We start from the raw sequence: 26,240 nt of genomic DNA on the forward strand, positions 1-26,240 counted from the left end.
GATTCTATCTCAATAAAGCTGAAACATTAAGAAAAAGGCCATAAAGTAATTGAAGTTAGACTTTTTTGGTTTTCTGTTTTTTTTATCAGCAAATATTAATTGTACAAAATAATGGGCTTCATTGTGACATTTTGACACTTTGATCATATTCACCTCCCTTATTACCTTCTCTTATTCCCCCTCCCCCAAGCCCCTTCTTTCCTCATAGTCCCCCTTCTACTTTCATGTCTTCCCCCACTTTAGATTCCACGTATGAGAGAAAACATGTGGTACTTGTTCTTATGATCTGGCTTGTCTGGTTAGAAAGCAGGTTTTTGTTTGTTTGTTTTGTTGATTGGTTGTTCTTCAGTGCAAGGGATCTAACGCAGGCCTTGTGCAAGATTGAAAAGTACTCTACCACTAAGCTGCATCTCCAGTACCATAAAGCAGGTTTTTTGAAGAGATATTTGTACACTCATGTTCGGCATGATTATTCCAATAGTCAAAGGCAGAAGCAACCCGAGAGTCCATTGACTGTTGAATGGGTGAACAAAATATGGGCTATATACATAATGGAATATTATTCAGTCCTTATAAAGAATGAAATTCTGACATGCTACAACATGAATGAAACTTGAGGATGTAATGCTAAGTGAAATAAGCCAGCAATAAAAAGACAACTATATGATTCCACTTACATAAAGTACCTAGAGTAGTCAAATTCATAGAGACAGAAAGTAGAATGGTTGTTATTAGGATTAGGGGTGGGGTGGAATGGAGAGTTGCTTAATGGATAGAGTTGTTTCAGCTTTGCACAAGTCCTGGATATTTTGGTTGCATAACAATGTGCATATTCCTAATGCCACAGAACTAGGCACTTAAAATTATTAAGATGGTCAATTTTATGTTATGTATATTTTACCACATATTTTTTAGAGGTGAAGGACTATGTAACATTGCAAGAGAGCTACATCCTGGATTCCTGTGAAGTTCAAAACAAACAATGGTAGACGAGCTTTCAAAGACTAGTACTGTTTTAGGAGGGAATAATGATTATGTTCTACTTGCTAATTATCTCAAAGATCCCAGGGATAAGAATTATAAGCCAGTTGCTCTAGGCATTTTTGACATTTATATTATATTTATTAATCCATTTATTCAACACAAATTGATTAATGTCTACTATGTTCTAGACATGGGACTAGATGCTGGGACACAATGGTGAAGTAACACTGCCCCTCCTCTCATAGAACATTTAGACTACCTTAGGTTTTTTCATATTTCATGTTACTTCATAGACTCATCCATGAACACTGCAATAATAAGAACAACCACAGCCACCATCACCACCCCAGTCTCTTAGTACTTCTTCTACTCTTGCTTTGCTTTAATTGATTCCTGACCTCAACCCTCTTCTTTCACTGCTGTGGTTTTGAGTTTCTTTAGGTTAAGCCAGTCTTATTCATCTCACAGTCTTAACAAAATCCTCTACAAAATGTTCCTTAGTTAACAAAATGCCATAATCACAGAAGCTCAATAAAGATTTTGTGAACTATGTTGAGATACACTAGCCCTATTTCCATGATCAAAGCAATGATTGTTGACTTCAGAGACTTGAAACCATCCCAACCATGAAAACCAATTGCAATCCAATGAGGAAGTATCTGTATCACACATTGGAAAAGATACTTTTAAAATTCAAGCCATGATTCTTCCATTTGCATCAGGTAGTTGTGATCTTCTTTTATGAGCAGATCTTTTCCATAATGTCACTAATCGTACAGTAAGTATAATTCTATGATACATGAGATGTACTTGTAAGTTCAAGTTTGTTTGTGGAGTCACACCTCATGCTGTGCACAAATACATTTGACTTATGTTTCACATTTAAACCAGACATACTTAAACTGGGGCAACGAGTGGAGAATAAAGAGGAAATTATTGGGAGTATCGATAGCAATGATCATGAATGATCACCACATTGCTCTTAAAATAATATATAATTGGAAACATCCAAATCAGAGTTATGTATTCAGATCTACTTATTTAACGAAACTTTACTCTTTGCTAGATTCCTAGTCATGTTATTTCATTCACACTTCATAATCAGTTTCTGATGGAGGCATTACTAGCCCATTTCACAGATGGTGAAAAGGTGAACTAGTAAGTTTGGGAAATTTCCTAGTGTTTCACAGCCTCAAAGTCCCATGCTCTTCCTGCATAATTATAGTATTTCAATTTTCAACATTTTACAGTGGTGGGAGATGTTTAAAATCAACAATACCATCAATAAAAAATACCCTCAACAACAAAACAAGCAAGCAAGCAAACAAACAAACAAAAAAGCCAACCACTGCAAATAGCCTGTTTTGGTCAGGTGTTGCTGTTTCTCTAAGGTCCAGTAAGCCATTAGCTTTACTTTCTTGAACTTTGAGTTTCCATTCAACACAAAGCTCTGAGGTGGGTAATTGCCGGTGCCACGGGAGCAGCAACAGCTGGTACAGCTGAGCAGCAGGTGTACTCCTGCTCCTCCGACATGCCTGGCCAGGCTGCTGTTCACGTGAAACAATGTCCGCCCGCATGACCAGGAACACCTAGGTCTGCCAACATAAGTCATTCCTCTCTGATTAATGCAGGTTTAATGTCCAAGGTTATAAACTGCTGAGAAGGGGGATAGGGAAAGAGCTAAGCTGCGCTATCTGTGCTCACCAAGATGTAAGCAAGTCTGCATTAGAACACTGACTAGGAGCAACACAGACTCTCCATGTACCTGTCATTTGACGCTGGACAAATTGCTTGCCTTCTCTGAACCAGAATTTCTTTGTGCATAAAATAAGGGTAATAAACCCTTCTTCAGAGAGGTGTTGGGATTGAAGACCATTTATAAAAAGAACCAGGTAAATCACAGAGCTTCAAAAAAGAAATGATAGCTATTAATATTTTTATCATTGCTACGACAAGAATCAGTGCTAGAAGCATCTCTCAGCAGGTAGAATATCTTAGCCATGGTTCTTGACCCCTTGACAACTATCACTACACTCACTTTTCATTCTTTTATTACCATCCACTGCTTCTTCCTCCATTCTCTTTTAACAAAACATATATGATGAAACCTCATGTAGCTCCAGACCAGATCACCTGGGTGAATCAAGTACCAAGTGCTTAAATAAGCACCAAGTGGAGATGGGAATGTCAGAAAATGTGCTATCAGGTGGCAAATGGAGTCAGAATGGTGGTGAGAACTTTACCTCGTTTAACCCTCTTATACCTTTAGTACAATGTTTGGACAAAACTTTGCAGGCCAAATGATCCTCAATTTTGTATTTTAAACTCAGAAGTATTGAATTTCTTTCAATAATCACATTAAACATCTAACGTTTCCAGCTTTTAGGAGCTATCTGACTTTTAACTTTGTTTAGAAAAGTCAGTTCTCTGCTTCTTTTCCCTTCATTTTATTGATATTTAACGTTTTTCACCAAGATTATAGAATTATACTCTGCTCTACCAGCACTTTTGTTTTGTTTTCCATTTTATATAAAAGAAACATGGCCCAATGAATTTATATTTTCCTGTAGTCATGGCCATCCATTATTATTTTTGGATTTCTCCCCTTTATTTTCTTCATTTGTTGTTTGCCTCATGAAGCATTTAACGTTCTTATTTTCTTTCTCTACGATTATATTTGTGTTTAATTCTCAGGCAAAAAAAGTCTGTGTAATGAACCCATACTTGGTACCATATTTGGGGGCTGCTGATGGCTTAGATCACATTACTTTGGGCTTAATGCTAGTTTTGCTTATTAAGAAAAAAAGTATAAAGGTTGAGGGAGAATGAAAATAGTGAAATAGACAGTGTTTTCCAGTATTAAATACATCAGAGAGCCCAGCTTAATTTTTGGAGACTGAAAAGGATGGTAAAAACAATGGCTCATAAAAATCGAAGGTTTGAATTTTGTTTTCTATCAAAATGAAGTCCAGACATAGGAAATTGAAGGCTTCAGAATTTATTTCTTTCGTTGAAAGAGAATTCAAATTTAGCCATAAGTTAAAAAAGAAATTATTGGAACTGGCTACTAATGAAACATTAAAGACAAAAAATGAAAATATAATATTGCTTACTTAATTTAGAAATAATGATTCTTGAATTCTTACTGTATACAGGTACTTTATAAACTCAGTGTTTTTGTGAAGCTAAGATTTTACTCTACAGAGAAAGAAATTAAAGTTAGAGCAGTAAAAAATAAAATAAGACCTTGGCCAAGGTAGTGTGTTAGTTAAGTGCTGGAACTAAGCTTATGTTTTCTCCAGTATCTTTTATGGACCCTAGAGCTCTGTTATTCAATAGCTGCATGATTTAGGGAGAATCTCATAATCCACTGTTCCTTAGTTTCCTCACCTGTAAAATGTAAGGCTTGGATTAGGAACTACATACTCTAAAGACATCCTTTGAAGCTTTAACATTTTATGAGCATATAGAGTATGTGAGCATAATTATAAGGGTTGGTTGTTTATGAGTCAATCAGATGTATTGAATAAATAGCTCCCTACTCAGCCAAGGTAGGAAGGGGAGGGAAAAACTTAAAAAAAAAAAAAAGAGCTAGATGAGATGTCTATAAAAGCCATGTGCTTCCAGACATTCGCCCTATTTGGCAACTGCCACCTCACTGACAGCTTCTGTTATCCAAGAGGACTCTGATCTCTCAAACTGTAAGTCAAAGAACTTCCTTTGAAAACTTGGTAAATGATAACACTTAGCCGGAGAGGAAGGTTTGTTTGCCTTTGTGCTCAGGAAAAGCATAGTGGTGTGTGAAAACTTGATGGGTCTGCTGAAATGATTATTTTTCTTTTCCTAAAAGTGACAAAATGCTCCAGGTTGATTGCCAGTTACTGTTTACCTGTATCAGGTACTTGGAGTATTTGGTCTAGGAAAAATAACTTGCACACTTCTGGTTTTGGGATTTTTTTCGCTTATTTTTTTGTCTTTTGAGATAAGGTCTTACTCTGTAGTGAAGGTTGGTCTTGACATTGAGATCTTTTTCTCTTAACCTCCTGAGTGCTAGGAGGAGTGCCAAAATAACTTGAATGCTTCTGTTTTGTTGAGTTCCAGTCAGCCTATGATATTCCTATAAATTTCTACTCTCTTTTCATTATAACTACCTACTGCAATGCATTCTTTACATTTCTATTGCCATATATTATTTTCTACACTCTCTTCCACACCTACTGATACTAGCCCTGAAGTTTCTTTGTCACAAACAGGAATTCTTGGAGTGTTTTGCCTTTCACCTTCTCCCACAACTCAAATGAGGAAATGGATCAGGGTTAGAAACTTCACAGAGCATAGTCACAGTGTGATAATAAATTTTCAGATTCTCCACTGGCTTAATACTTTCTCTTAACATTTCCTACTGACACCAAACGCTGAAGATTTTACAGCTTATGACATTATTTTGATACATTTGCTCTATTATCTGAAAAACAGGTATGCTCTACAGTATTGCCTTTTTCATAAACTTCTCTTTAGATGGTTACCTAGGGCTCCACTAGCCAGTTTGCATCAGTAGGGGCTCCGCCCATAGCTTCTGCTATGGTAGACATCACTTTAGCCAGTGCATGTCTGGAGAACACTCAGGCCCAGGTGGGAGGAGTCAGAGCCACTAGGACAGGGAATGCAGTATATTGCTGAAAACCATACAGTTCCATTGGCTTAGGGGCCAGTTTGGAGGAAAAAGCATAGGCTGCTCTTTTTGGGCTACTTTATGTGTTCATAAGCACCAGGGATCAGGCTGCTTTAGGGCTGCCTTATATCAATGTTTCTGTGGCATTGGGGTGAGTAATAAAGCTGTAGCATCTTCATTTTTCCACATATGAAAATGTTGTCTACAGTGCCTGGCAATCATAGGCTTTCAATTAAGTACACCTCCCCCTTCGCGTTTGTCTTGAAAATGCATCTGTCTGTATATGAAGAAGCAAATTGATTCTCTGCTGTCTTATATATATATACAGGAGTTAAATATCCATACTTTACAAATGACTATCTTTGCACAGAACTTCTTTAGGGAATGCTAAAGATCCACAGTGTGGATCTTTATTGGTTATTTGGCTGAAGAAGGACCAGAAACAGAATTCTATGTTATAAGGCTAAAGGATGTGACTTATAATCCTAGAACATCACAACTTAGAAGGAGCATTAGATATAGTCTCCAGGACCTCAGCTTCTTTATCTCTAAAGTAGCAGGATTGATACAAAAATCTCTGCAGTTACTTAATAGCTCTACTTTACTGCTTATATATGATATAATATTCTCAACCTTACCCCAGATTTGTATATATTGCCTGTTATATGTATGAAAAAATATGCTCTTTAAGAAGTAAAACATTGCAAAAAAAGTATAAAGTAAAACATGAAAGTCTCCCCACCCTATCCCACTCTCCAGAGTGGTAACTGATTACTTACAAAGACATAAAAGCAGTATATGGGTTTTTAAAGTTACAAATAGGATGATAAGTATGCATGGATAATTCTCTGAAATTTGGTGGGTTTTTTTACTTAATAATACAGTGTGAACAACTTCTCATCACACTTTTTAAAAAGTTGACTTGAGACCTCAAATGATCACATATTTAGGGACTCAGAACTCATTGTCTATCATTATCCATTCCAGTCTGGCCTCCTTTCTCCCAGCGGTGAACATTGGCCTGTGACCCTGTTTTATGATTAACAGAGGGGCAACATTTGTGCTGATGTGGTACAGACCTTTTGTCCTTCTGTAGAAGTTTAACTTCCTGTAAACAGTATTAGTTTGACTTGACTTTTCCCTGTGATCCTGACTGTGTCAGCATACCCAGAGTAAAGAAAATACCCTGGTATTTAACAAAAACATAGAGGTCATTTAGGTGATTAATTTTTTAAAGAGGTTAAAAAAGAAATAGTAATGCCTGCATTTTTGTGTTGTTGTCATTACTAATTTAAAATTTTTATCAGCATATATATTAATTGTACAAAGGGTTTTTGTGATATTTCCATGCATACATATAATGCATTTTGAATTTCATACCTGCATTTTTATAACGCTTTATAAAGCACCTTCATGTTCATCATGCAATTCAACAAATACATTTTCAGCAGCTTCAGGGTGGACAGGTTGTACTTGAGTCACTTGGCAATAAGACAAGCAGATGTTGTTGCTATTTGACTCACAGTAAACTAAGACTCAGAGAAGTTCCCTGACTTGCCCAGGGTTCCAGCTCAGTGAGGCAGAATTAGTCCTTGAACCCAGGTCTGCCTGATCTACAGCAAACCTCTGTGTGAAAGTGCCAGGTGTTTATGAGTTGGTGATATCTGTGGTATAATGACTCACAGTCTAAGGTACTTTGGAGTTGTCAGCAAGAACATGAGGACTCATCCAAGGTCAATTTCTTTCAACAACTTCACTCTTTCCTTTGAAAAAAAGGGAATACCACCCCTTTTCCCAACTTTGTGTTTTATTAGGCATCAATCCTTGGGCAGGTAATTTAAGCCTTCTTATGTTCTGCCTAATCTATGAAATGAGTGGAGAAAAGGCTCAACTGCTTTCTTGGATTATTGTGAGGTGTAAGTTATATAGTGAATATCAAGCAAGTAGCAGAATGCTTGGCAATAAATGATAATTTGTTATTATTGGGACTTTTTCCCTTTTGTTTCATTAAGGAAATATCTTTACTTTTTGATAATTGTCAGCTTCTTTATGCAAATACATAAACTGAGAGAGAAAATTTGCATCTTGGTCTGAAGGTCACCACCCCCAGGTTTTGTCAGCACAAATATCAGGAGTCCAGGTCCAAAGCTGAAGATTCTTGAGTATAATATTAGGAATTAATTTATAAACAGGATAAACACATCTGCTGGTGTCTGAGATGTCACAGAACCTTGGAAGACTATCTGTTCTAGAAGTTGTTGGCCACTAGCTTGTCCTGACAGCATTATGGTTTCACACCTTTGGTTAAAACAAGAACTTCTGCTGAAGTGGATACAAACAACAATGAGGTCATCAGTTGTACTTTCTCATTAATTATTCTGTAGCCATTGACTACAGTGTACTGAAAGCCTGCCCTCAAGGCATATAGAAAATATGAAGTGGGTTTGTCATGTAGGCAGGACTAGGTGAGGACCAGCTTGGACCTTGGACCACTGCTGAGGATTCTTCTTGGATAGAGGGATATTCCAGTCAGAGTTTCTTCTTGCTAAAGCAGTGAAGCTGGAAATCAGGGCAGCAGGGATTGCCATATGACTAGCATTCTTAGGAAAGCCTGAAGCCCAGAGGCACTAGGAAAACTCCTCCCTGGTCTGGCCCAGGCAGTCTCATAGATGGTTGAATATAGGAGCCTTGCATCTCACCCTCTCTAGCCCAAAGTCAAAGAGAGGTTAACTTTAAGGCCAAGTGTAGATTTCTCCTCTCAAACTTGTTGCCTGGGAATAATCTGCTGGGACTGTAGGCTAACAGCAAAGTGGGAAATAGCCATAAAGGCAAAAGGCCTCATTTTCCTGGTTTTGAGTCATGCAGGGAGGGCATCCCATGTCACAGGCAATCATCAGAATAGAGAGCTAGTCTATCATTGAAGATACCACTATTTGTCAGATTTTAATGAGTCACTAATTAGCCTTAAGATCAATGATCCCCAGGGTCTCCTGGAAAGCATTCCATGTAGGATCACCATGAACATTTGATCCTACCTTCATCCATTATGACTAATTGCAACTACTTAGGCAAAGGGGAGAAACAGAGCTCATTTGTTTATCCAACTGTGGAGATGAACCAGAAGTGTCAGAAGAGCCTGCACAGGCTTGTCTGTACACCTCGACTGTCTTGGTCATGAATGCATCCCAGCTACCTACATTTCCTTGCACTGCTCTCCTGCATTCTTTTCCAGACCTGTCACTATGGCCCACCGATTTCCAGCTCTCACCCCAGAGCAGAAGAAAGAGCTCTCAGAAATTGCTCAGCGCATCGTTGCCAATGGAAAAGGCATCCTGGCTGCAGATGAATCCGTAGGTGAGTGTGGAAAGCAGTCATGTCATATAACAGCATACTCTTGTATACTACACTTAGCTAATACAACTTGATAATCATTCTCCTTCCTGTCAGAGGAAGCAAAGGGTTTATATACACATGAGTGGGAGCAGAAGACTCAGCAAGTATAGATCTTTTGGGGTCCTGTGGTTCTAGGAGACAGATTCCAGGAAAACAAGAAAAGAGGCTCAAGTTCTCCATTTTAAGATCATTGTTAGGGGATAGTTTAATTCAGCCTGTAGCAAGGCCAGAAACTCAGTAAGTAGGGTGAGGTCAATAGGTAGCCTTCTGCTGCTCATAAGAAGTCACTTTAAAGCCAGCTTATAGTGAGCAAGGAAGTTCTGCATCTGGACTAGGGTAGGGCTTATAGCTGAGGGAATCTCAGGGTGACACAGGGGAGAATTATGGTAAGCTTGCCTAGTCCACCCTAAAATGACAGGCATTAACGTCGAGCGACTGCTGCATCCCTCCCTCCTTACGGTGCATGTTCATCCAGTGAGACTGAGGACTGGATCAGGGGAGAGTTAGAGAGGCCTAAGGGTCTTCCATATTCCTCTGGACCCAATGGTGGCTTTCTACTCTGATCCTTACATACCAAGCATATATAACTGCTAGCCAGCAGCTTAACCACAACCAATGCCTGGGAGAAAAAAACCAAAACAAAGTAGGCAGGAGCTTTGAACATCTGAATTAAAATAAACAGTCTTGATTTTCATCCTGCTGAGGATCACTGAATATGGAGAAGGGTTGCAGGAAAGCACTGGCTTGTGCCTTATGCTCTCTTTGGCCCACCCTGACTTAGGCACCATGGGAAACCGTCTGCAGAGAATTAAGGTAGAAAATACTGAAGAGAACCGCCGTCAATTTCGAGAAATCCTCTTCACTGTGGATGATTCCATCAACCAGAGCATCGGGGGAGTGATCCTTTTCCACGAGACCCTCTACCAGAAGGATAGCCAGGGAAAGCTGTTCAGAAACATCCTCAAGGAGAAGGGAATTGTGGTGGGCATCAAGGTGAATACACTTCCATTCACACCTCACCGATGCCTCCTCCTAGGCACAGACCCAGTACACTGGCCAGAGCAGGCCAACACTCAGGATTCTTACCTAATTTCTCACTCTTTTCCATCATCATCTTCCCATAGAGAACCAGATCCTCTTCTGGACTTTTCTTCCAGTGTCCTCAGCTTTCAACCAAGTTTTCTATAAGGTTCTATAAGGTCCTAATTTATTAAAATGGGAATAATAGTACTACCTCATGAAGTTTTACACATGAGTGAAATGAGTTTTTATAACAGTTTCTATCACATAAGTTAACAGCAGCTATTTTTATTAAATCACTTACTATTCTATCTTTAAACTATATCTTCCAATACTGTATGAACTTCTGTGAAAACTACCATTAATTGAGTGCTTACAATTCCAAGCACTCATTTAGTCTCCTGCACAGAATCTGAAAGTAGTCTCAGTTATTTTCCTTACTTTAGAGTTGAGATAAGCAAAACTGAACCACATGGCCTAAATCAACTTTGCATACGCTCAAGTTATCTAACTCTCCAGTTCATGGCCTTCTGCTATTTTGAGAGTAGAGGTTATAACCTTATTCTCTTTACCTCCTGTCTGAACACAATGCCTGTTAGGTGCAGGTTGTCAATAAATGTCAGAATTGACACTATCACACTGCTCCCTCTAGATAACTTCTCTTCTGCTGTGGACTAAACAGTGTCCCCTTAGTGACTAGTATCCCTTCCCAAGTCACTCTTTCGTTTGTGAAAGATGAGAAGAGCATCAGGGGCTCTGCTTGTGTTTTACTGACACCTGACCTCTGCTAATTATTTGTATCCACAGTTAGACCAAGGAGGTGCTCCCCTTGCAGGGACTAACAAAGAAACCACGATTCAAGGTAAGGATATAGCCTACTGATAGGAATCATTTCTATGTGACTAGAAAGAAGGCAAGTAGGGAAGGAATCAAAGGGAAAATACAAATATTATACTTGTTTAGAGCTGTCCACACCTGGTTTTCAGTCCCAGCTCCTCCATGTAATAACTGTGTGACACTGGGACAGTCATTTAAATATTCTGAGCTTCAGTTCTTTTACCTTAAAATAAGATAACAATATCTACTTTGCAGAATAATCATTGGGATTATAAGAGACAATGTACATCAAGTACATGCCACAATACTTTACACAGAAAAGATACTCTGTAGTTGGAACTGTTATTTTAAAGGAAAATTCAGTGGCATTAAAGAGGAATGCTCCATGCTTTGGGATTAAGTACCTGGGTTTGAATCCTTATTCTATCACATGCTAATTCAATAATTTTACAAAGTATTTCACTACACAAGTAGACAATTGTTAACCTCAGCATTGGGCTAGCTAAGCAGAGTTTGAGTCTGCCACTCATTAGCTGACCAAACTTTATGATAAAATCTCTTATTTAGAGCCACAGTTTCCACATCTATAAAATGAATATAATATTAACAATTAGTTCCCTCTATATTACATGTGGAGAATTCAGTACTACATCCAAACCATATAAAGTATATCTAGGTCTTTTGGCCCAGTATTGTAATTAATGCTTACTTGTGAATGCTGTTAGTCCTCAAACTCTGGGACTGAAAGCTAGGCCAAGCAGAGCTTCTTCACTTCATCAGAGGCCCACAGGCCAGGTGCCGTGCTACAGAAATTGTTTCTTCCTTTTGTGACTTCAGGACTTGACGGCCTCTCGGAGCGTTGCGCTCAGTACAAGAAAGATGGTGTTGACTTTGGGAAGTGGCGTGCTGTGCTGAGGATTGCTGACCAATGCCCCTCCAGCCTTGCTATCCAGGAAAATGCCAATGCCCTGGCACGCTATGCCAGCATCTGTCAGCAGGTGCTCTGCCTTCCCCTTGGGCTAAAAAACAGTAGGCTAGAGCTTTCCTCAGAGCTTCTCTTTTCAATTTTGCTGTAGCCGCACATAGTCCCATCTCTTTCCGCACTAAAAATGCCAATGTGACATTTTAAAGGTGGCATTTTAAACGAATGCTAGTGCCAATTTAAAAAATATCCTTTCTATAGCCAACTGTGTAGTAAGGAGAGATTTGGTTCCACAAGCCAATAAGACTCTCACTAAACGATGAGCTCAAAGGCCAAAGCTATCAACTACTGTCCTCTGCCAAAGCCCCACAGCGAAGTCTTACAAATAATTATGCTTTTGAGGCCAAAGGCACTGGCTTGGCTATACTCCATAATGTCTGAAATATGATCCTCTTTGATCCCTAGGAGAGTGATACTTCTGACCTAATAAGGATGGTGACCTGATGCTAAAGTTTCTAATCAACTTATGTTGAAGTATCTCTGGGTCAAAGTTAAATTTGATTTGCTTCTTTAGTTCTATGTTTGATTTACTGGGGTTGTGGTCAACTGAAAATTCTCAATTAGAAGTATAAACTCCACTTGAATTCCTTAATTAACTCACACAAGAGTTAGTTAAACTTCACTGTCCTAAAAAGATGGCAGCAAGTTCTGAGGTAGCTATAATACTTCCTAGAATATGATACAGAAATTAAAGGTTTCTATTATTTTTTACCCTATTCCTGAAAAAAATTTTTGTCTTTATCCTCACTATTCTTTTTTGGCTGAGCCACAAATGCTTACCAGACACTCCATACATTTATTTTATTTTATTGTTGTGCTGGGTAGGGGTACATTATGGCATTTACAAAGGTTCTTATAGCAAATATACTTAAATTTACCCCCTCTACCATTCTCCTTTATCTCCCCTTCCCCCCCATCAATAAATAGTTTCAACAGGTATCTTTTTTTCCATTTACATTCATGTGTACACAATATTCGCCCTCATATACCCTTTCCTCACCTCCTCCCCCTCCCACTGATATCAACCCCAATTAATCAGGCAGGACCTGTTGCTCCCTCCTGCTCTCTGATTTTGCAAAAGAAAGAAAGAAAAAAGAAATGACATTTTTGCTTGTTTAAGACAGTTACACAGGGAATTTCCTTGTGGCATGTCCATGTATATATGTATTATAGCCCAGTTTATTTCATTTCCTTTATTTTTCTACTTTCTACTTTAGTCCCTTTCTTATGGTTGTTTCAATCAGTTTAAATATTCTATGTTCATTTTTGTGTAGAGAGTGTATCAACCATATTCACCTTAACTTCTTTCTTATACCCTCCCCCTCTTGTGTGTAATCTCCCGTTGGTGTGTCCTGTTTTTCATAATATTGCTAGCTTTGTACTAGGTCTATATTCTGCATAAAAGAGAAAACATGCAGCTTTTAGCCTTTTGAACTTGGGTAACTTTACTTAAGATGATGTTCTCCAGTTCCACCCATTTACTTGCAAACGATAAAATTTCATTCTTCTTTGTGGCTGAATAAAATTCCATTGTGTATAAATACCACATTTTCTTAATCTATTCATCAATAGTGGGGCAATCCTGGCTGTTTCCACAGCTTAGCTGTTGTGAATAGTGCTGCAATAAACATGGGTGTGCAGGTGCATTTGTTGTAACCTGACTTAAATTCCTTTGGGTGGGTATTTCCTAGGAGTGGAATTTGCTGGATTGTATGGCAGTTCTATTTTTAATTTTTTGAGGAGCCTCCATACTGTTTTCCATAGTGGTTGTACTAATTTACATTCCCACCAGCAGTGTATGAGAGTTCCTTTTTCTTCACATCGTCACCATAATTCGTCATTTGTGTTCTTGATAGTAGCCATTTTAACAGGAGTGAGGTAGAATCTTAACATGGTTTTTTTTTTTTCCAGCAAGGCTCAAGTACTTTAATGAGTTTTACTTATTGAATAAAAGTGTCAACATTGTGATAGAAAAAAACAAACGAGGGAAGCTACAGTCCTTGTTTCAACCCTGTTACAGCTAAAGGGGAACAGTCCCCACTAGAGACCATGGCCACTGGGTTCCACAGTGATGATGGGGGTCTTAGGATGCCATCTCAGGTGAGGGGAGGGGACCCGGAGCCAGGCCAAGTGCTGAGGGAGGGAGCTGCACAGCATGCAGCCTCACTCCTTGAATTTCCACTCCTGGCGGCACATGGGGCAATGCTGTTGCACCTGCTGTTGTGCTTTGAGCCACTTGAGGATGCAGTGCATGTGGAAGCAGTGAGAGCACTGACCCCACACCAGAGGGCAGTCGTCACCAGGCACCTTACAGTCAGGACAGCAGCCATTAAACGCCATCCTGCAGATGCCACAGTTCTCGTCGTTGGCCACCCAGAGCCAGGTGGCCACGCCGTTCCAGCACTTAATTTTCACCTTCATGGTGGTGGAGCCTGCGGGCCCAGGGTCGGCGCCAGTAAGTTGGGCGCCACGCAGAAGTGACCGCGAGGGGCGTGGGGCAGCCGGGCTACCCTTAACGTGGTTTTGATTTGCATTTCCTTTACGGCCAGGGATGTTGAGCAGTTCTTCCTGTGTTTTTTCGCCATTTGGATTTCTTCTTTTGAGAGAGTTCTGTTCAATTCTTTTGTCCATTTCTTCATTAGCTCATTGAATTTTTGAGAGTTTAGTTTTTGGAGCTCCCTGTATTTTCCGGTTACCAAACCCTTGTCTGATATGTATAGCTGGCAAAGATTTTCTCCCATTCTGTGGGCAGCCTCTTCAATTTACAGACCACTTTTTTTTTGTTGTGCAGAAGCTTCTTAATTTCATGTAGTTGCATTTTTCAGTTCTTTCTCTTAGTTGCTGAGCACTTGAGTTCTGTTGAGGAAGTCATTGCCTGTGCCTATTAACTCCAGAGTATTCCCTGCTCTTTTCTATACTAGCTTCTAAGTTTCATGTCTGATATTAAGGTCCTTAATCCACTTTGAGTTGGTACTTGTATAGGGTGACAAACATGCATCTAGTTTTAATTTTCTGTATGCAGATACCCAATTTTTCCAGCAGCATTTGTTAAGGAGGCTATTGTTTCACCATCATATGTTTTTGGTGCCCTTGTCAAAAGTCAGGTGGGTGTAGCCACGTGGACTCAAATCTGGGTCTTCTATTCTGTTCCACTGGTCTTCATGTCTGTTTTTGTGCCAATACCATGCTGTTTTTATTGCTATGGCTCTGAGTATAGTTTGAGGTTGGTTATTGTGAAACCGCCAGTGTTGCTATTTTTTGCTCAGTATTGCCTTGGCCATGAGCAGTCTTTTGTGCTTCCAAATGAACTTTAGGGTTGATTTTTCAATCTCTGTGATGAATGTCATTAGAATTTTGTGGGATTCCAAGATGGAGGGTAGCTGAGGGATGCAGAAATCCTGAGTGCCAAGATTTCAGAAAAATATTTCAGAGTCATGGTAGCAAAAATCAGGTGACTCTAATTTTTTAGTCATCTAAATTACTGCCAACACATAGGATGCACATAAGGTTCAATAATCAACCCTTAAGAGAGCTTTCCATTGTACATTAATTTCTTTTTTACCACATTTAATTCACCTGGATAGTATTTCTCCTAAGGGCTCTGAGTTTATTCTAATTGTATCTGTGTACTCTGCTCCCATGAAAAGAATCACAGTAAACACAATTTCACTCTTTCCCCCTCTAATTTTCCTTTTTAGAATGGGCTGGTACCTATTGTTGAACCAGAGGTACTTCCTGATGGAGACCATGACTTGGAACACTGCCAGTATGTTAGTGAGAAGGTAGGTCTTAAATATAAAGGTAACAAGTTCAGTTGAAAAACCTTGTTTTTAATGTAAAGTAACAGCTGTTTTTCAACATATACAGGCTATTATATTTGAAATAGCATTTAGTTCAGAATCATTACATAACATGGAGAAAGTAAGGAAGTACTTATCAACACTTCACTTTTTTGGCGCACGAAAGCAGGACAGAATTTGAAATATGAACACTCGGGTTAGAAAATCCATATTGAGCAAGTCATATTACCTCTTTTGATCCTTAGTTCCATTACATGTATACTAAGAATTTTTAAAGTAAGGTATGAGACTCACTTGAGTCAATGACTATAGTATGCAATGCATGGGCAAGAGGAGGCCTACAGTATGATTCATATGGCCATGCAACATATGAGAATTCCTTCAGCTTGCATTCTCTTGTAGTGTAGAAATACCAAGATCAGGTATCTCTATGACTGAGTTTGGGTTCACCTGTTTGGTCCTCTTGTCCTTCAGGTCCTGGCTGCTGTCTATAAGGCCCTGAATGACCATCATGTTTATTTAGAAGGTACCTTGCTAAAGCCCAACATGGTGACTGCTGGACATGCCTGCACCAAGAAGTATACACCTGATCAAGTAGCTATGGCCACTGTCACAGCTCTCCACCGCACCGTTCCTGCAGCTGTTCCTGGTAGGACATTATTTCTTCTCTAACTCAGGCTCTTAGCCTTCATCTTTTGCAGGAGTGTCACAAGCATTTGTGATTATGTGGAGTCTGCTTCTGTCCTTGAATGGGATATTTGCTGTCTCATAGGTATCTAGCACTTCTCCTGCTCTGCCATGCCAAATATCCTGAGTCTGTCTAATGGCTCACATCCATTTTATTCTTCAACATTTCACTGCCATCCTTATTTATTAAAGTCCTTCTCTTTTAGCCTGGTTAGCTTCAGCCAAGGCAAAATGACTTCTTTGATCCAGTCCTCTGCAAATCAAGTAAAGAAAAGATTGAGATGTTTGGCTTTTAGGCTTGGTGCTTGTTTTGTCAAGCCGAGAATATAAACTGGGACTAATGCAATGGAATGGCTTCTCTCCTACCAGGCATCTGCTTTTTGTCTGGTGGCATGAGTGAAGAGGATGCTACTCTCAACCTCAATGCTATCAACCTTTGCCCTCTGCCAAAGCCCTGGAAACTAAGTTTCTCTTATGGACGAGCCCTGCAGGCCAGTGCACTGGCTGCCTGGAGTGGCAAGGCTGAAAACAAGAAGGCAACACAGGATGCTTTTATGAAGCGGGCTCTGGTAAGATGCTGCTACCTCTTATCTACTTGATCAGGTTTACATATAGGGGCCTAACGTTCTTGAATAGAAAAGCATTGGTTTCTACTGATAGTATTTACTAGATATATAAAAATATGGTGTGAGAACTCAGTAGGAAGACTGGGGCTAGAGAGTTTTGAATTATCCACCCTGGTGGGAGGCTTCATGACAGTAGTTGAAGAGTAACTTTGACAGAGTTGCTTCAGAGGGAAGAAGATAAGAGGACCAAGGAGTGAACTTTGTTTGCTTTTCATTTAGGGAAGATGAACAAGAGAAGCTACTATGAAAATTAGCAATTAATAATAAGATGAACCTAGGATTCTGGGGACAAATAAAAACAAGTTTCAAGGGGTCAATAATAACATGCTACAGAGAGATTCAAAACATGGGCTGAAAAAAGGCACTTAGGAGGCATATAATGGTCAGTTTTAATAAAGAGAAAAGAAGAAACGTGCCCACTCAAGAAATTTGTCAGAAAACGACTTAGAAAAGTAGTCTGGAGAAATGAGGATCAAAAAAAAGTTTTAGTCAATTAGTAACCATTACTTTTTAATTACTCCTTATGAGCCAAGAATTGAAATGAACAAATTAGATATAGCACTGCTTTCAGAGAACTTGGAGTATAGTGAAACAGGGAAGAGGTTGATGTACTTAAATGTAAAGCAAAAGGAGCCTGAGGAGAAAGTAAAGATTAGGGAATGGGCATAATTGAGGGTAGAAGGGTCTAGAGCATATGGGATTACATGATGCTAAATATGGGTGGCATCACCCATATTTCCAAAAGGAGGAAAGGACACAAAAGACAAAAGAGAATGGGGTTTGGTTGGAATCAGCACGTGGCAGAGATAAGAGATGCAGTGTCTGATCACTGACTACCATTGCTGAGAATGATAAAGAAATGAAGATTTCAATCCCTACAACGGGAAAGGTGAAAATAGATGTTGAAGGAATCCACTAGGAAATTGACCAGACATTTTGGCCAGACATAGTCAAACATTAAGTAAAGTGGGTACAGTTGAAATTAGAGTCAGTTTATGGTTCATTGACTTGGTTCCTGAGTTTTCCTAACAACTCTCTATGGCCTGCAGGGAGATTCAGATAAATCTGATTGGGAAACAGAAGAGTAAAAGGTTAATAGGGAGGGAGAAGAGTGCCAAATCCAGTGATAGCCTCATCTTGCTCATTGACCACAGAAGAAGCTGAGTGTGGGATCAAGTCAGTCAAAAGTTTGGTGATAAGGCCCTAAAGAAAAGGAAGGTTCTATGGAGGCTGATAAACCATCTCTGGGGCAAAATAGAAGTGTAATAATTTAGAGGTAGTAATTTACCTTGAGAACAAAAGGCAGGGAATGAATAGAATATGTTGGCATATGTCTGACGGGTTGGGGATGTGGACCTCATGAGGAGTGGTTGTAACAGTGCAAGTCGGAAGGGTCATCCACATGGAAGAAGAGGAGTTCTCAAGCTTGAGTGTGCATCCCAAACACCTGAAGGAATTGTTAAAATGCAGGCTTCCTAGAACTCCCACTGAACTTCTAACACAGTAGGTATGGCATTTCGAACAAGATCCTAAGTGATGCTTGTAGTCCATGAAAGACTCTTTGAGAACCACTGTTGCAAGATGTCAAAATTGTGGAGAGTCTTGGGCATAGAACAGATGAAAAAAAGTGACTAAAAAAAAAGTAGAACCACTGAGTGGCATTCAGCTATTATTATAAAAGTCTCATAATTCTGAATTTACCTTCAATTAGAATGTATGTAGGGAATCAAATGATACTATGCTAACAACTATATAAAATTACATATTCTTAGAACAAATACAAGTAAAACAAGGAAAGAAATCATAAAACACTTTTTTTTGCTATAGTATATTATATTAGTAAAACAAAAAAGGTTTCTCAACTCTAGTAGTATTGCTGCAACATGGTTGGTACTAAAAATAGGTTTTCTCAACAACTGACACGACCTCAGGCTTGCCAAACAGAGGATTGGAAAACTGAGATTAAAAAGGAAGGTAATTTATTATAGCAGATGGGGGTGGTATTAGCAGCATTGTTACAAGGAGAAAAAAATCCAAATGAAAGTGTAGGTGATTTTAAATGAGAAGTAGAGAGAGTCAAGCCCAGGGCTGTATTTCCTCAACTCAGTGTCCTCTCTCCTTGTTTTTTTTTAGGCCAACTGCCAGGCAGCCAAAGGACAATATATTCACACGGGCTCTTCTGGTGCTGCTTCCACCCAGTCACTCTTCACGGCCTCCTATACCTATTAGGCCCTGATGCTCACTAGCCTGTCTCTAGTTCTTCTAGGTGTCTTGGTGGGAGAGCTAAAAGGGAACAACTTTTCAGTCAACCCTGGAAATTAGACAAAATCCGATTGGAACTGCAGGAAACACCATACATGTAAATCTTAAACACAGTAGAAACCCCAAATCAGTTATTGAAACAAAGACTAGACTTTAAAAGAAAACCAGATCTCCATTCAAATAACAACTGCCCAAGTAAAATACCTCAAAAGCTAAGGATGGAGAAGTGCATTTTATGAGATAATCTTAGCAGTGGTAAGGTTATGAAGGAGAAAGCTGTAACTGAAAAAGAAATAAAATGTTCTATGAGCCGTCAATTAGGATTGGGTTTCATTTTTCTGCTTTTGTTGATGGACTTGGTGTATTTAATTAACTTTCACTTTACTAGACAGGAGTGGCAATTAATGGCTATGGTTCTCATCTTTGAGTATTCACTGGTATCAAGTGGCAGATAATCAGGCCATACCTTAGCTCAATTAAATCAGAAACTATAGAGGTGGACTCCTCAAAATATAAAGATTGGAAAAAAAATTCTCTTGATGATTCAGTCGTGTAGTAATGTTTGAGAACAATCAGTCTATATTTCAGGGTCTGAGGATATTTGAAAATTAACACAGTTTATAATATGAAGCTAAACATACTGTAGAATAATTTCTTGAAACTTGTGGCATGTAATAAGAGAATTGATGTGACTTTGATGATTGGGTCATTGCTCTTTAAGTGCCCAAGTTTTGTGATGGAGGACTACACTTGTGTTTTCACAGTCCAGCATACTCCCTAGTTTTGCAATAAATAAAACTCACATAATTATAGTGAATAGACTTTTAATCTTCAGAATTGAGAAAGCATTTAAGAACACCATAGTCACAAAAGAGAATTTAAACATAACTTTGGGTAATATAGGAAGAATGATTTAACAGATAGAAGCTGGGAAATATAAGGAGGTGAATTGGAAGAAAGAAAGGGAGCCAGGAATAGTACATAAAATTTATGGGTTAAAAATAGTTATTTAAGTCTATTAATGTAATAAAGAAAATGAATATAAATCATTAAGAATACATGTCTGTAATTAAAATATAAATGAAGAGTAATAAAGTAAAATTCTTATCTTGAATAACACAAAGACATATAGTACCATTTAGAGTAGACAAATTAAGAAATAGAGGCATAAACATACTATTTAGAGGAATAAGACAAAATTAGTCTAAGGGGGCTTCTTTTGAGAAGAAAGATTTGGGAATGTGTCACATATAAACTATGTAAGAAACATGGACATACATGCTTGTGTCATTCCACAAAGTCAGAATTTATTGTCCAACAACAAATTTACAAATTATGTCATCTCACAAGTTATGTCAATTCTGATAACTCACCAAGTACTACTGATGTCATTTGATAAACCTAAGTCATTGGCAACACAGTCTTTTTTTCAGTCTTAATTACAAACTAACTCTCAGATCACACATTATACTTTATACAATAACAATACATAGGCAATGCTGAGAATGGGTTAAAGAGGCTGCAGAGTTCAGAGGCACAGGCAGAGAGCTGATGCAGATTTAGGAAAAGTCTCTTAGAGGAACAGATAAGAAGTTCTACTAACTACAGGCACAGAGCTGTTCAAGGCACCAAACTGTCAAATGCAGGTCCAGGCGGCAGGCCATTTCCAGTGTCAGTTTGAAGTGATGGTGGGTCATGGGTAGGAGAAACTGTGCTGGAGCTGGAGTCCAGGGACAGAGGTGGAGGCCCTTCACTTTGGCAATTTTGCTGGACGAAACTCTTGTCAGGGTCAGTATGCCTGCCACATCTCAGTCTTGGGCTGCTCCACTTTTATGGTTGTAGGTGAGGAGGTTGCATCTGGTGTGATTAATAAGTTCATGTGATGGGGGTTTCTGACATGATTTGATACATTTGCAGATGTAATTGTTTATCAGCAAAAATTATCACTTTGTGCCTCATGGTGTGCTGACAGATGGCAGCTGATATGTATACAAGTAAGATGTAGAATCATTCTGTTTTGACACTTATACTCAAAATGGAGTAGCTTAAGTCAAAACTATTGCTTTGCAACATGGAGTAAGTCAAAGCTATGCACAGCCTTAAAGCTGCTGCTTTATACAACATAGAATAACCCAGAGTAGACCCAGCCTATTCTCCGTAGTGTGACACAGGAAAAGTGACTTTTACTTATGTGACCTCTACAACATTTGAGTATTTATTTCCATATGCTTATCATTACTTTTCTAAAAACAACTATATTCATCTAAGCAATTCAAGCCTACCTAAATGACAAATACAGGTCATTTAGCCAAGGACTTTCATTTTACAGATAAGACCAAGCCCAGAGCAATTAAATTACTTGCCAAGGGTTCACACTTGTAAGGTAGAGCTGAGAGGATAAGATTCAGTTCTTTCTTATCTAATGGACACAGAGCCAGGGAGGAAGGTCAGGGCAAGGTTAAAGGCAGTATTCAGTACCTCTGCCATTAGAATTGTAGGTCTTCTGCATTTCTTATTGCATCTAGTCAACAAGCAAGCACTTGCGTTCTTACCATGTGCCACACTGTTCTAAAAGCTGGTGGGTAACACCTTGTGTGGCAGAGTTCTTTTGCCTAAAAATTTTTATCTAGAGCTCACTCTGAATCATTGAATGTATGCTGTAAAGAAACAGCTTAGATTACATAAATTTGTTGAGCAAAAATTTATAATCAAGGCTGAGTTATTTATATATATAATATTATAGATATATAATATAATATAATATATATAATGCATTTTCCCTAACTACTATCTGATATAGTTCCCCTACTAAAGAACTACAGTTGTCTTTGAAATATCAATTCCAGTAATTTCCTGTACTTATGGCAATATGAAGATAAACGTTACGGGACTTCAGACTTCAATTTCTATTAATGCCGTATCACTGAGTGAATACATTAGTGGCTTCCTGGCTTTAATTACTTTGTCAGATTTATTGTAGTAGTGATTGAACACCTACTAAAAACAAAACCTTGTTCTAGACACAGAAAGCAATTAAAGAGAAGTTTCATCTTTGGGATAGAAGCTTCATCTTCATTGTATCTCATTCTAGAAAAGCTTAAATGGCTAAGCAAGACACACACACCACTGACTGGGAAGTTGTAAGTTGGGTGGAGAGTCCAACTGGGTGGCTGGGTGTAAGAAAGGAGGAGATGGCATAGGTTAAACATGGGAGGATAACAATCAGAAAGGGGATGCTTAGAAAGAGAACTGTCTTTGTGTAAGAAACTACTTTGAAAAGTCACAAGATGATACTTTGAGGGCATAAATGTCAAGAGCCAATGCCACAAAAAATGATTAAATGTAAGAGGAATAAAAACAGGAATTTGTTTTTGCTCTGAAGAAGGAGGGGAAAGAAAGGAAGGAAGGGGCAGAGAAATGAAGGAAGTGAGGAAGAAATGAGAAATGAGGGGAAGGAGGAAGAAAGACTAGGATAATGTGTAATTAATTGAAGGGAAGTGACTGAAGGTCTTTGAAGAAGTGAGGGAAGTATCAAGCAATCTAAAGAAAGTTGACTTCTTGTGAGGAGCCAACCTTCACATATGAGTCTACATTATGCTTTACAAAAATGAGATACTGAGGCAATTTATATCAATTTATATCAGTAACAGGTTCAAAATTCCTTATTCACAATCTAAAAGTGAAACAGTTTCTCATAAGCTTTACAGCAAATTATTTGGTGGCAAAATCTGTCATCTCAGTTATATATATATATATATCTGTCACCTCAGTTATTTGTCAGCATTGTTCCATTTCACGGAATGCAGATATTGGTGTGTTTGATCACAGGTGCTGCCTATAACCCTGAAGAGACAGTTACGTAATACATAGCACAAACATATTTACTTTACAAATTCTAAAAAATTCTGATTTTCAAAACACACATGGATAAAAGAATGGTGGACCTGTCCCTTCCCCTTAGAACAAAATTTACTACGTGTCTAGAGGTAACGATAGACCCTGGAGGGCTCATGCAATGGTAGCAATGCTCAATTTCCTAAGTCCTTTAAAAAATTTTTTTTTGCACTACTGGTGTGGTGGTTCACACCTGTAATCCCAGCACACAAGAGGTTGAGACAAGGTCAGCCTGGGCTCCATAGTGAGACCCTGTCTCAAAACAGTAACAAAAGAATATTGCTAAAAATTACTGTTTAGAAAGTAAATGATCCGGGCAAATGAGAACCAGCTAAATGTCTACAATAGTAATTCATCACAGGGTATGGCCTGTTTGTGGTGGGGCAGGTGAGAAGAATTTTTAGATTGGGAAAACCACAAAACAATCCTCCTTATGTAGCACAGCCACTTACCACTCTAACAGTCTCTGTTTCATTGCAGCTTGATGGGCTAACAAATCAAAGCTCAAAATTCTTCACCTCATTCTCAAAAAGGGACTTACATACATGCAGATTCAGCCCTTTGGATGTTGTGGCACATACAAAATAGGCACATTCTAAACATACCACTAATTCTTCTGGCATTTCAAAACAGCCAGGGTTTGGTGAGGCTGTAGCACAAGGTCTCAGATGTTAGAGTAATCTATTCTCCTCTCCTAAGGTACTCAAGGTCAAGGCATATTCCTGAAGCCACTTTCAAATTTCCCTTGCGTTCCCCCAGTTTCAACATGGGAGAATTTACTGAGGAAGTCAAGAGTGCCCTTCTCAGACCTAGGGATGCATGGGTTGTCATGTGATACCAAGATTTACCTTACATTAGACCTACATGAGAAACCTGTCCTTGACAGCATGGCTCCTGGATGGGAAACAACACAGGCATAGTCTATACCATGTTTTATTTGTTAAAAACTCAGTATTTTGGAAAGTTGGGTGATTTCCCCCCAGTCTTTTACTGTATACAATACATATGGCTTACTATCTATTCGTCAAGTCTCCTTCAAGACAAAGGGCTGCTTGACACAATTGCACAATTAATACTTAAATAACATAGCAAGTGGCAGGTGCTTTAAAAACACATGTGAACTTATACCACTTGTGCAGTAAATTTGTCTTTTTTCTGTTCATCTGTCATAGTTATAGAGATGGCCTCAATTTTAAAAAGAAACCAGTCAACCCACCCTCAACATCCATCCAAGGCTACAAAGCAGTTCTGGAGGCAGAGAAGAAATGCCAGGTATTGGATACTGATTTGGAACAGTACCTTGTAAAAATTGGTTAGAATATCTGGACTAGATGATGATTATTTGGTAGTATTAAGTGTTGGGGTTTGAACTCAGGGACTCATGCTTGCTAGGTAGGTGCTCTACCATTGAGCCACTCTGTCAGCACTTTTTTGTGTTGAATATTTTAGAGATAGGGTCTCTTCAGAACTATTTTCCCCGGGCCGGCTTCAAACTGCAATCCTCCTGATCTGTGCCTCTGGAGAAGCTAGGATTATAGGCATCAGCCACTGGTGCCTGGCAGGACTACATTATTTTTTAAAGTTGAAATTTATTCTGCAAGCAAATACTGTGCTCAACTGGGTATGTGTAGGCCCCTGATAACATCCTTCTTTAGGAAGACAGATGAATGTGTCACTCATTAAAAATAGATAGTGGATCCATTCTTTTTGTCATGACTCCTTTTACTTTAACCGTAATTACTTTCAAAATTATTTTATGTGGAATTTGGCATTGGGGATGTAGCTCAGTGGATGAGTGTTTGCCTAGCATGAATGAGGTCCTCAGTTCGATCCCCATTATTTGAATAATTCCATCAAATTCATAGCTCCTGCACTCATAGTAATCTGGGCTCTAAACAAAACCATTACAAGCTGTCACTAAGTTTTTGTTTTCATCCTTCTTCTATTTTTCCTATCTGCTTCATATCTGTACTATTGACAAGGCCCCTACTCTTCCCTGAACAGTGCCACCCCTTTCTTCCCTGATTCTCAAGATGTAATTTGCTTATTTGTACAAACTGGGTCATTTCAGGTGAATTCTTTACCTTTCCCAGCAAGACACTCCCTCTTTCTTTTCCTCTCAAACTGGAGGAATGGTTCCCAAATGCAAAGACCATTGATATTAGGATTAAGTCATCCAACAATTTAAATTAATTCTTTATCCTGCTCTTTATCCTCAATCTCTGGTTCAACTGGCTCTTTTCAGAACAGAAAAATATTGAACTAAAGGTATGCTTCAAGGGGTAGAGCACCTGCCTTGGAAGCGCGAAACCCTGAGATCAAACCCCAGTCACCCCCAAAAACACTTTTTTCCTTAAACCTACAGCCCTCTTTTTAATTGACAAATAGTGATTGCATACACTTATTGGGAATGTGGTACGACTGTCTATTTGGACAAGTAATCTGACTTTTGCAGGCCAGTGAAATTAAGTGGGTAAAAAGAATAACCAATAAAAGATTGCCGCGTTTTTTTTCAACTAAGACATACTTAACAATGTTTGTCCCTCACTCCCCATCTCTATTATTTCATAAAAGGGACTTTTTTGCAGTATTGTGGTTTGAACTCAGGGCCTCACGCTTGCTAGGCAGGCACTCTACCACTTGAGCCTCTCTACTAGCCCCAAAAGGACCTTCTTACTTAAAACGGGGCACAATTTCAGAACAAAGATCTTTAATCAACTTAGCTTTACAAAGATGCTACGTTGTCCTTATTCTTATCACTTCAGTGTAGTACTAGTGCTTTTCAGTTGAACTGGCAATATTTGGGAGCTGATGATCAATACTCTCCAGAAACTACTTACACCTTTGAAAATGGGCTCTTCTCAACTCCCAAAGCTGTTCTTATAGAAACTCATTATAGACCTTCTAATGGTCAGCCCTTCCTTGACCTCTTTGCAGCCCTCTTCCACATCACCTTCCTGTAGCAGCTGTCATTACTTGCTGGGTCTTCCATGCTTCTGGCTGTTTCTCCCTTTGTCGCCTCTTCATCTTACACATTCACTGAATAAGAAAAGTCCTTAGGATTCATTTCTGAACTGCTTTTC

The 26,240-nt window shown here is 38.9% G+C and overlaps 1 protein-coding gene and 1 pseudogene across 2 annotated transcripts; one reads left to right on the forward strand and one right to left on the reverse strand.

The window, feature by feature from the left end:
- Window positions 1-2,701: 2,701 nt before the first annotated feature.
- Window positions 2,702-19,580, forward strand: Aldob (aldolase, fructose-bisphosphate B). 2 transcript variants are annotated; one of them, XM_074051357.1, is made up of 9 exons: window positions 2,702-2,876; window positions 8,889-9,010; window positions 9,831-10,042; window positions 10,877-10,931; window positions 11,744-11,904; window positions 15,587-15,670; window positions 16,163-16,337; window positions 16,745-16,944; window positions 19,135-19,580. In XM_074051357.1, exons 2-9 carry the CDS (start codon window positions 8,899-8,901, stop codon window positions 19,228-19,230), a joined length of 1,095 nt encoding a protein of 364 aa, XP_073907458.1. In that variant the 5' UTR covers window positions 2,702-2,876; window positions 8,889-8,898; the 3' UTR covers window positions 19,231-19,580. The 2 variants fall into 2 exon arrangements, with proteins under 2 accessions (XP_073907458.1, XP_020034827.1); XM_020179238.2 differs by lacking the exon at window positions 2,702-2,876 and adding an exon at window positions 4,531-4,685.
- LOC141415396 (anaphase-promoting complex subunit 11 pseudogene) lies at window positions 12,293-15,208 on the reverse strand (annotated as a pseudogene).
- Window positions 19,581-26,240: the final 6,660 nt, after the last annotated feature.

This window comes from Castor canadensis, chromosome 13 (assembly GCF_047511655.1).
Source record: "Castor canadensis chromosome 13, mCasCan1.hap1v2, whole genome shotgun sequence".
NCBI classification, from domain to species: Eukaryota; Metazoa; Chordata; class Mammalia; order Rodentia; family Castoridae; genus Castor; species Castor canadensis.